The following is a 10,421-nucleotide window of genomic DNA, read 5'->3' as shown; positions in this document are numbered from 1 at the left end:
ATACATTCAGTAATCAATTATTTCATTTATATACAAATGTAAAAAACCCTGTGACTACACTAAAACAACCATCCACTCAATTCTTTGTCTATATGCCATTTTCCCCTTCCTTTTCCATCAGCTCATAACATTGTAGTTCTACACCATCCCCATTTAATTGTGATTTCCAGGCCTAAAAAAGCCATAACAATTTAATAAAATCTTAAGAAGGCACGGACATTTCGATAGCAACTATACATTTCCCTGTTTGCACCTATATTTCATTGTCTAGAAATAGTTTTTGAGTGTTAAAATGCTTATCCAGTAAAACAAGCAACTGGAAAAGTCTTGTAAATTTGGTCAGAAATTGGATAGAGATGCTCTGACCTTATTCTTTCAGTCAGAGATGCAATTCAGATTTTGTAGTTGCTCAAACTATCATAATCTTTAAAAGGATATTTAAAATGTTTCTGAGTAGTACAGCTCAGGGTTATGCAACGTTAAAACAAACAAAAAAAAAGTGAAGGGGAGATTTGAATGTGTAATTTGCAGTATATTTGGCAACACTGCAAAACGCGCGATGGAGGATTTCAATGCCGTTGTTAACATGGCAACCCGTATGCTCTCGCGTTATTTCCGCGGTGGGTGGCGAGACAGCATGGCAGCGGCGGTGTTGAGGCGTTGTTGGAGCGGACTTTTGCAGAACTCGGGCAATAGAGCTGTCGCCACTATCAGGTCGAAGATTTTCGAGGGTCAGTACAAGTAAACTTATAAAAAGCTGCATTTAGATAACAAAAATAGAAGCTCCGCTTGTTAAAAACTAGACAAATGAAGGGGGTGTGGCATGAAAACGCCTGAGGGGAGTGGGATTCTCCGCATAACACTGCACATAATCTCCAAAAACTGTAGAAAGCGTGACAGAGGAGCTCTTTTATACATTTAAAACTAATTGATACTGAAAATTCAGCTTTTAAATCACAGGAATAAATTACACTTTTAAAATATAATATTTCTGTTTAATGTTTTTAATGTATTTATTTTTTTTCAATACTGAGCACAGTCTTTTGAACACTAGTACAAGAATTGCAGAACTATGAACTCTAAAGCCCTGTTGACGTGTTTATTTGCAGGAGTTAGACAGAAATCTACAGTACAGTACATATCACGGCCAGATCATCCAAAGCTGGCCTATCAGAGAGTGAAGGGAAAGAGTCCTGGTGTTGTGTTCCTGCCTGGATATGGGTCCAACATGAGCGGAGAGAAGGCAGAGGCCCTGGGGGAGTTCTGCAGGTCACTAGGTCATGCCTACCTGAGGTTTGTGTCTGTTAATCATTCACAGATATGTGCAGTGGGGTTCAGATATCTGAGACTCAGTGTAAACAATGTAAAAAGTAACTGGAATTAAAAAAAAAAAAGTTTAATAAATGTTATGATGTTAATTATTTAAGATTATGTATTATCTAGGCCACTAATCGATTATGCAAATTTGTGACACAGATCATGTTACTTTTTGTACAGATGGTCAGATTTTCTTTTTTGATGCTAAATAGTCTCTTTGGATCATGAACATGATCATCAGGTTTTACGTAATTTGTTGAGTTGAACTGGTTAAAAAACAAAACAAAATAGAAGAATTTTCCTTGCTCAGATTTTTGGACTCACTTTAAATGCTGATGACAGTAATTTGAATCATGCATAGTTTGATTTTTTTTTTTAAGAGCTTAAACTGCTTGGCCCAGATTTTTTCCCCAGCAATCAAATAATGTCCCAATAGTGTGTGTTGAAATGCTCTAGGTGAAAGTTCACACAAAACTTTTTTACGTGGATTTACAGGTTCGATTACTCTGGTCATGGAGCTTCTGAGGGTGTTTTTTCAGAAGGCACCATTGGAACATGGAAAAAAGACGTCCTGTTCATGTTAGATGAACTTGCTGAAGGTTCCCAGGTAAGACTAGAAAGACTAAACCAGCTGGAGAAGTGCCAGCGTTTGTGTTTTTCAGAAGACTTTTTAAAAAGTAAAAATGACTTCTATAAAATGAAATACAGGTGTTTTTTTCTCATTTTTGAATAAATATGTTCAATGCATAGTTCACCTCAAAAGGAAAATCCCCCCTCATGTCAATGCAAACCTCTGAGTTTCTTTCTTCTGTGTAACCAAACAGTTGCTGGTCCCCATTGATTTCCATATTATGGAAAATACTGTTGAAGTCAATGGGGACCAGAAACTGTTTGGTTAAGCATATTCCTCAAAATATCTTCTTTTATGTTCAGCAAAACAAAGAAATTCATGCAGGTTTGGAACAAACTCAGTAAATGATCACATAATTTTCATTTCTGGGTGAACTATCCTTTTAATTCTTAATTGATTTTAAAGAGTGACCACTAGAGGTCACTAATAATTTATGCCCCTGAACACTGGTTTCGACTGTAATGTTGTGTCCTAGATTCTTGTTGGCTCCAGTATGGGTGGCTGGCTGATGCTTTTGGCTGCTATAGCTCGCCCGGAGAAGACAAAAGCCTTGGTGGGGATTTCCACAGCAGCAGATCATTTTGTTACAGCCTTTAAGACACTTCCTATAGAGGTGAGATGCAGCTGAAGTAGCTTGACATGCTTTAGTGTTTGGAATCATCTTGCTGATAAATGTGTCTCAAATGTTGGGGTATTGATATTCAAAAATCAGTCAGAGAGTTCACGTATGTTATTCAGGTGAGAAAAGAGTGTGAGGACAAGGGTGTATGGACAATCCCCACGAAAAGTAATGAGGAGGGCATGTACACTGTGAGTATGGACTTCCTGCGTGAGGCGGAGAACCACTGCATCCTACAGAGCCCCATCCCTATCACCTGCCCCGTACGTCTCATTCACGGCCTGAAAGATGAGGACGTGCCCTGGCACATCTCCATGCAAGTAGCTGAGCGTGTGCTGAGCCCTGACGTGGACGTCATTCTGCGGCGCCACGGCCAGCACCGCATGGCTGAGAAAGATGACATCAAGCTCATTGTCTACACCATCGATGACCTCATAGACAAGCTTACCACCATGGTGTGAAACACCGTTTGGGATGGGGTTACCAAGCAACCAGCCTTAGCCCCCCTCTCCCACTTTCTTTGCCAGACACTGCTTCCAGTTTTGTTGTGCAAGACAAGAATGATGAAAAAGGTGAACTGTGGGAGGACAAAGTCTTTTCTCTTCATGTCTTTTACATGTTTACCACAATGCTGTGCCATTAAACCTTTTAGGTAAAGCTGCTGTTTGTCTAGCAAAAGGATTGTCTAGATCTTCTGTGCCTTTTTTACCATATTTCACACTGTTTTATGGAAATAAAGCCTATATATCAATATGCAGTACTTTGATGTAATTAAACACTCAATTCCTTAAAGGAATATTCCAATATATTCAATGTTAAGCTCAGTGGACAGCAATGGTTTTAAATTATATACACGCCCTTTTCATGGAATTTCATACCCGCTCACCAAATTTACTCGACGTTTGAGGGCAAGCATTGGAAAGAAAATAGAAAAACTTGTATTTAAATCTAATTTAAATCTTGAATTTGAGCTTTAAAACTGTAAAGCTGATTACATAATTTTATTGCCTTTTTGAGTTTTAGGGTTTATGGCATTGTGTTGTCACTCATGACAAAGAAGTTGGATATAACTTTACTAACTTAATTGTTTTTTCCCCCTTCCTTGCCATACTAAACTTATTCCAAAAAAAAAGATTCCAAATTGAGCTCATTCATTTGCTTTTTTTAAATGCACATTTGTTGTAATCAATTTTAGACCACAAACACTGTAGACTGAGTATAGTATAAGGTATAAGGAATTCCAATATAAGGAATTAGTGGTGTGTTTAGGCCTACTATTGCATTAAACCACCTGAACATCCCACTAAGCATGTTATATCAAAGCTGACCTTTCAGTTCTCTCCTGCCCTATGCATTCTCTGTTTGTTTGGAGGACTGTGCCACTGCTCCAGAAACAGCTTGATTGTTAATTATTTTTTACTTTTTATTTTTTAACATGACTAGACGCGAATAAGAATGTGACTACATAATTCAGGTGTCATTTAAATATGTAATTGCTCAATAGAAGAGCTTGCTAGTATTATATAAGCTGCCTTATATTTTGGTGTTTAGCCTACACTTCCAAACTACTATAAAGTACAATGTAATTTAATGCAATCTTAGGGGTATGTCGTTATTAGCAATTACATAAGATTAAAATTCCTCAGTTTACTCGCTTAGGTCTACTTATATATATAAAAAAAAAAAAAAAAAACCTTTAGGCTATTTAGCAGTAAAAGTAGTTTTAAGCCACGGTCAAAGATTTCAGTAATTATTTTAGCAGTAGATTACTTGTTTTTACTGTTTATCACGTGCTGCTCTCTTTTTTCTGCAGAATTTGCATGCATTAGCAATGCATCTTAATCTAATTGTAAATAGATTACTAACAAAAACAAAGATTACTGATCAAAATGAAACATTTTTTGTTGTTGTTGTTGTTGTTGTTTATACATTTTTCCTTCTTAAATCTGCAATTAAGAAAACGCACTTACCGTTACAGTGAGTTATTAATAAATATATATAAAATCTTATTTTTAACATAGTTGTACCCAAGAAAAGTTAAATATTGTTTATTGGAATATAATCTGATTCTGTTCTATAGTTTCTATTTTGTGTCCAATTTGTCATCTATTCCCGACGTTTACGAATTACACTTCCGAAAATGCTCAGCTCATGAATGTTAATTAAGTCACGCCGAGGCTACTGGTAACTTTCCACCAGCGTCCTTCTACGTAAGCTAATTAATATTCATAAGCCAACCCATGCCGCCCAGTAGCCCCTCACTGCAGAACACAAGCCGGACAGCGCGCTCGAAGCCACGCCCCGTCCCCCACCGCATGGATGTTTTAGTCCAGCATCTCTGAGCGCTGACCACAGGAAAGATTTGACCTCGATGCACAGGAGAACGACACGCACATACTGATTGCAGTAAGTGAATCTTTATTCTTGACAAAACGATTTGTATGATGATATCGCAAGTAGAATTAAATAATTATTAGTAACTGTTTGAATGTAGTAGTTTTAAACTAATTTGGGCTAAATATACACATGCAGTTTCTTTTTGCGTCTGCACGCTCTGCTTGATTATAAAGAAATGTAGAATGTCTGTCTTTTAGATTATTATTATATGTTAACAATTGGTTTAGATTTTTAGATATTTAGTTTTTACTTTAAAGTCACGCATGGGAACAGAAGCATGGACCACACCCCGGTCAATATTACCCCTTGTCAGTCCACGTGTTCATATATACAAATTTATATATGATAGTCTGTATCATAATACAGGAATATTAAATTCATATTTACAATATGTTAATTGTTGTGTGAATTAATATTTACAATAAGTTAGACACAATTAATGTAACAAAAAAAAAAAAACATCAGAAAGAACAATAGCTAAAGGGAAAATTATAATGCCTTATATTTTCTTCCCTTTGTAGTAGAAATTCAGCTAGTGTAAATTTGTTGTTGTCTTAAGATAACTAGGTAAAGACCTAAAATTATTAAACCTAACCATGGCGAACCGAGGACCCAGTTATGGACTGAGCCGTGAGGTGCAGGAGAAGATCGAGCAGAAGTATGACCCAGAGCTGGAGTCTCGACTGGTGGACTGGATTGTCACTCAATGTGGAGGAAATATAGAGAAACCACAGCCGGGGAAGCAAAACTTTCAGAACTGGCTAATGGATGGCACTGTGAGTAAATATCAGTTTGAGAATATCACACCAACATGATGCCATTCACATTTTATTTATCTTTGTCTCCCCCATTCGTCCATGCCTGCAGATCCTCTGTAGACTCATTAACAGTTTGTATCCATGTGGTAAGAGCCTATTAAGAAAATCACAGAGACTCCGGTGGCCTTTAAGCAGATGGAAAAGATATCCCAGTTCCTGCAGGCAGCTGAAGCTTACGGAGTAATAACCACAGACATTTTTCAGACAGTGGACTTGTGGGAAGGTACAGTAAAATTTGCTTTTATAAATTCTATAGCAGCACTTCGTGGACTTCTAAATTAGCACTTTTAAAATAAAACCAAACCACAAAATAAAAATAATATATTAAATTGTAATAAAATAAAAATATAGATCAAGATCAGTACAGGCCTTGCATACTACAATACATCATCCTAGAAAGCATTGCAAGTTGCGTTCTTGGTGTGTAGCCAAAGTCACTTCAGTGCTTGTTGCTTCCCTTGGTTAAAGGAAAAGACATGGCAGCCGTCCAGAGAACTCTAATGGCCCTGGGTAGTGTTGCTCTCACAAAAGACGATGGACATTACCGAGGTAACCGGGACTGGTTTCACAGGTGAGCAGGACAATTCCTATGAAGATTATCTCCAGACTAATTCATAGTGGGGCGTTAAGTCCTGTCTGGTTAGATTTGTGAATGGACTTTGTTGTGTCTCAGCATGAACTCTTTTTGATCTCGTGTGACAGGAAATCTCAAGGCAACCGGCGAGAGTTTTCTGAGGAGCAGTTGCGACAGGGTCAGAACATGATTGGCTTACAGATGGGCAGTAACCGTGGGGCATCTCAGGCTGGCATGACTGGTTACGGCATGCATCGGCAGATTATGTAAAACTATACTAGTGCCCAGAAACTTGCCTAAAACACCCAGAAGACCTTAAACCCCCGCACCCCAGCCCTCACCAAGCAGTGTTCTTTGATGGTGCATCTATTTGATGAAAAAGAGCAGTCTTAGTAGCATCAAAAACTGAAGAATAGAGGTTTTAAGATAATAGAGCATGCTAGATATATCTATTTTAAGTTTGGTTTGCTCATCTTGTGAAAAAATCTATTTATTTGTTTGTAAATGTATGCAAAGTGATAGTAATTCTTATAGTTTTATCTAAGCAAGTCAAAACAACTGCCTTATTCTCTGTGAGTGAACAGTGTGTTGATATACCAAATAACAGACAGCAACTATAACAGTCTACTAGTTTACATAGTGTTTGAATTACAGTAAAGGACAAGCATTTGCCCTTGCAGATACTGTATTGCACCTGTTGTTATTGCTGGGTTAAAGGATGGCAATGCACATACTAACCAGAAGTACTGTATGCAGATTAATAATATATTCATTTGTGTTGTCCATCGTTGTTTTGTGTGAATATTCCATGTCTGTTTCATAATAAGCTTGGTTTTGGTGACCATCTTTGATGTAAATGTTTAATAAATTGGTACCGTAACATGATTGGTTATTGTAGGTTGTTTTTTTTCTAGTAAAATAAAATGCAATATTGCATGAAGTTAAATCTAAAGAATATTGTACAATGTTTTATATATACTTGAGTTTTCAGTAGACATTTTTAGCTGCAGGGTTCTTTAATTGCTTATATAGCCTTTACAGATGAAAAATGTTCTGATGTTACATTATGTGTTAGATCTAGTTTCTTAAAAACATTAGAACATGGTTAAGGTGTGATCACATTAGCATTAAGGTATATTGCCAATAGTCGACTGTGATAGCACAGAAGTTACTTTCAAACCCAGCAGCTTTCTGATAGTCAAGGTGGCGAATTAACGTGACCAACTTGAATACGAGCAAAATCTATGTAGGAACATTATCGCACAAATTCCTTTTGAAATTAGTGGATTTTGAAATGAAATTTTGCCAAGTGACGGTAAACGTAACTGCCTCTCATCAGATACAAAAACCAAAATTACAATATAATCATATCTAAAAATATTTTAAAATTATTCATTATAAAAAACTTAAAAACACTTAAAAAATTAAAAACATTATAAAAACATTATTAAGAATTATTTTCATTTTTGGATGAGCTATTCCTTTAAGACACGGGATCAAGTCTATATGGTATATATTGACCTATATGTTTAAAATGGCCTGAAATTATTATTTATTTAATTTAGCAATATATAATCACAATATCTGAATTTCATATTCCTATTCCAAAGGCGTTTCTCTTGGTGTGGCACAGTGAAGCTCTGTTATAGTTTCTCCTAAATGGCTGTAGAAACCTTTTAGCTCTAATTGAAACTTTTATGTTTAAGAGGGGGAGGAAGGCAGACATGACATATTTCAAAAGCTTAAAGCCAAATGGATTCGTAAGGTCAAGCATTGGGATGCGTTGGACTGCATTTGCAGTGTCACTGAAGTGGAAATTTAATCAAGATAGAGGAACACCCATAAGGAGCTACATGGGACCATATGCATAATGAATGAATGGCATGATGCTCTTTAGACTGACTTTATGACCCTTCAGTAACATTTCTAAAGCAACCAAATCAATCATAGCAAATTAAAGCACAAGATGCTCTGGTCACATAACATCCCAAAGCCTTTAAGGAAGTGACAGACTGACTTTCATGAGGGTTTGTTCAGTTTAATATTAGCTTCACTCCACAATGTAATGAATAAAAATGGGTTTTGTTAGCCATTGATTGGGCAATAGGATGTTTCAGGTTGATTATTATCTAAACTGAAATACAAAAAGGAATTTCAATAGAGGACACAGGTGATGTGTAACATATTTGACTTTCTGACCAATGAAATAGCAGGTTTGCAATATGACAAGTCTGAAAAATCTTCTAATGTTTGTGCACATTATGTTTCCTCAAACACAGAGACTGTTCTTGGACTCCAGATATTGAAGTGCTTGAACGACCATGCTCTTTCCCACACAGACTTGTATGCTTTTTCTAATTGTATTGGTCAATGCTGCAGAGCAGTGTTTCTGAAAAAAATACTGGCTGTGTCTACGGTCACCCCGGGATCCCTGGAGACCCAGGACACAATGGAATGCCAGGATGTGATGGCAGAGATGGGGCCAAAGGTGATAAAAGAGACGGAGGTAAGAATGAAAGCAAAACGCTTGACTCCAGTTAATCAGTCACCTTTGAGCTAAGTTATACAGTCAGATAGGTACACATATTAGACAATGTTGTAGAAAAATTATTTGGAAAGATGTTTGCGGTACCATTTGGCATTTAGCTTTTAAAGTTCAATCTTGGTTAGTCAGATTAATAGTATTTTGACCTCCTTGCATGCAATGTAAGTGTTTCATACAATAGATATAAAAATACAACTGTTTATGTTTTCTAAAGGTGATATAGGAACATGCGGCACATCTGATAAAGATGGACCAAAAGGAGATAAAGGAGAACCTGGTAAATATAAATTTCTTTGTCTTTTTCTAAATCCATAATAGGAAGAAGCGAAAAAAAATAATAATTAATGTATTTTATATATATAAGGGGCCCAAAGTGTGCCAAGAAAATATCCCCCACACCATTACACCACCACCAGCCTAAACTGCTGAGACAAGGCAGGATGGATCCATGCTTTCATGTTCTTTACGCCAAATTCTGACCGTACCATCTGATTGTTGCAGCAGAAATCCAGAATCATCTGACCAGGCAACGTTTTTCCAATCTTCTTTTGTCCAATTTTGGTGAGCCCTTGTAAATTGTAGCCTCCGTTTCCTGTTCTTAGCTGACAGGAGTGGCATCCGGTGTGGTCTTCTGCTGCTGTAGCCCAACTGCTTCACGGTTCGACGTGTTGTGCGTACAGAGATGATATTCTTCATACCTTGGTTGTAACGAGTGCTTATTTGAGTTACTGTTGCCTTTCTATCATCTCTAACCAGTCTGTCCATTCTCCTCTGACATCTGACATCTTCATCCACAAACTGCCGTTCACTGGATTTTTCTCTTTTTCGGATCCCTAGATTTGAACTTCGGTTGTCCGTGAAAAAACCCAGTAGATCAGCAGTTTTTGAAATACTCAGACCAGCCCGTCTGACATCAACAACCATTCCATGTTCAAAGTCACTTAAATCCCCCTTCTTCCCATTCGGATGCTCGGTTTGAACTTCAGCAAGTCGTCTGAGTTGCTGCCATGTGATTGGCTGATTAGCAATTTATGTTACCAAGCAATAGAATAATAAATAACATATATTTTCAATTTGAAAATGTAGATATTATATTTTGGTCATAATGAGTGTGTGTGTGTGTACATATATATATTCAGTCTGGTAGTTTCTAAATGGATGCTATTCACTTAAGACTAATACAGTAAATATTTGAATTGCATTTGGCTATCATCAGGTTGGTGCTTTTTCAGGTGTTCCTGGCATAGCCGGTGCGAAGGGGAAACGTGGAGACAATGGAGAAAGGGGCCCACCTGGCAAAATGGGGCCCCAAGGCTTCCCAGGGCCACTTGGTTTCATCGCGCCACAAAGATGACACAAAAGAGCATAAACAGCATACATGACATGGAGAGACACAGAGAAGACCATTGACAAAGGAATTATTGAATAAAGTCATTATTTTTGTTTTCTTCACTTACAAAAAGTGTTCCCGTCACTTCATATAACCCAGATTGCACGTTTGATGGCAGATGGAGTATTCT

At 37.2% G+C, this 10,421-nt stretch overlaps 2 protein-coding genes and 1 pseudogene across 2 annotated transcripts; all 3 read left to right on the top strand.

Moving 5' to 3' along the window:
* The first annotated feature begins 544 nt into the window (after nucleotides 1-544).
* Nucleotides 545-3,318, top strand: LOC109091587 (palmitoyl-protein thioesterase ABHD10, mitochondrial-like). The gene is made up of 5 exons (XM_042714363.1): nucleotides 545-731; nucleotides 1,110-1,293; nucleotides 1,813-1,924; nucleotides 2,424-2,561; nucleotides 2,687-3,318. The coding sequence occupies exons 1-5, from the start codon at nucleotides 560-562 to the stop codon at nucleotides 3,026-3,028; spliced, it is 948 nt and encodes a 315-aa protein (XP_042570297.1). The 5' UTR covers nucleotides 545-559; the 3' UTR covers nucleotides 3,029-3,318.
* Nucleotides 3,319-4,510: 1,192 nt separating this feature from the next.
* Nucleotides 4,511-7,233, top strand: LOC109096948 (annotated as a pseudogene).
* Nucleotides 7,234-7,876: 643 nt separating this feature from the next.
* Nucleotides 7,877-10,365, top strand: LOC109098549 (complement C1q and tumor necrosis factor-related protein 9-like). Its single transcript, XM_019112143.2, has 3 exons — nucleotides 7,877-8,862; nucleotides 9,116-9,178; nucleotides 10,134-10,365. The coding sequence occupies exons 1-3, from the start codon at nucleotides 8,727-8,729 to the stop codon at nucleotides 10,253-10,255; spliced, it is 321 nt and encodes a 106-aa protein (XP_018967688.2). The 5' UTR covers nucleotides 7,877-8,726; the 3' UTR covers nucleotides 10,256-10,365.
* The last annotated feature ends 56 nt before the right edge of the window (nucleotides 10,366-10,421 follow it).

The sequence above is a fragment of the Cyprinus carpio genome, chromosome A24, assembly GCF_018340385.1.
Source record: "Cyprinus carpio isolate SPL01 chromosome A24, ASM1834038v1, whole genome shotgun sequence".
NCBI classification, from domain to species: domain Eukaryota; kingdom Metazoa; phylum Chordata; class Actinopteri; order Cypriniformes; family Cyprinidae; genus Cyprinus; species Cyprinus carpio.
Note: the sequence above shows the minus strand (reverse complement) of the source record. Positions and strands in the feature narration are given on the sequence as shown.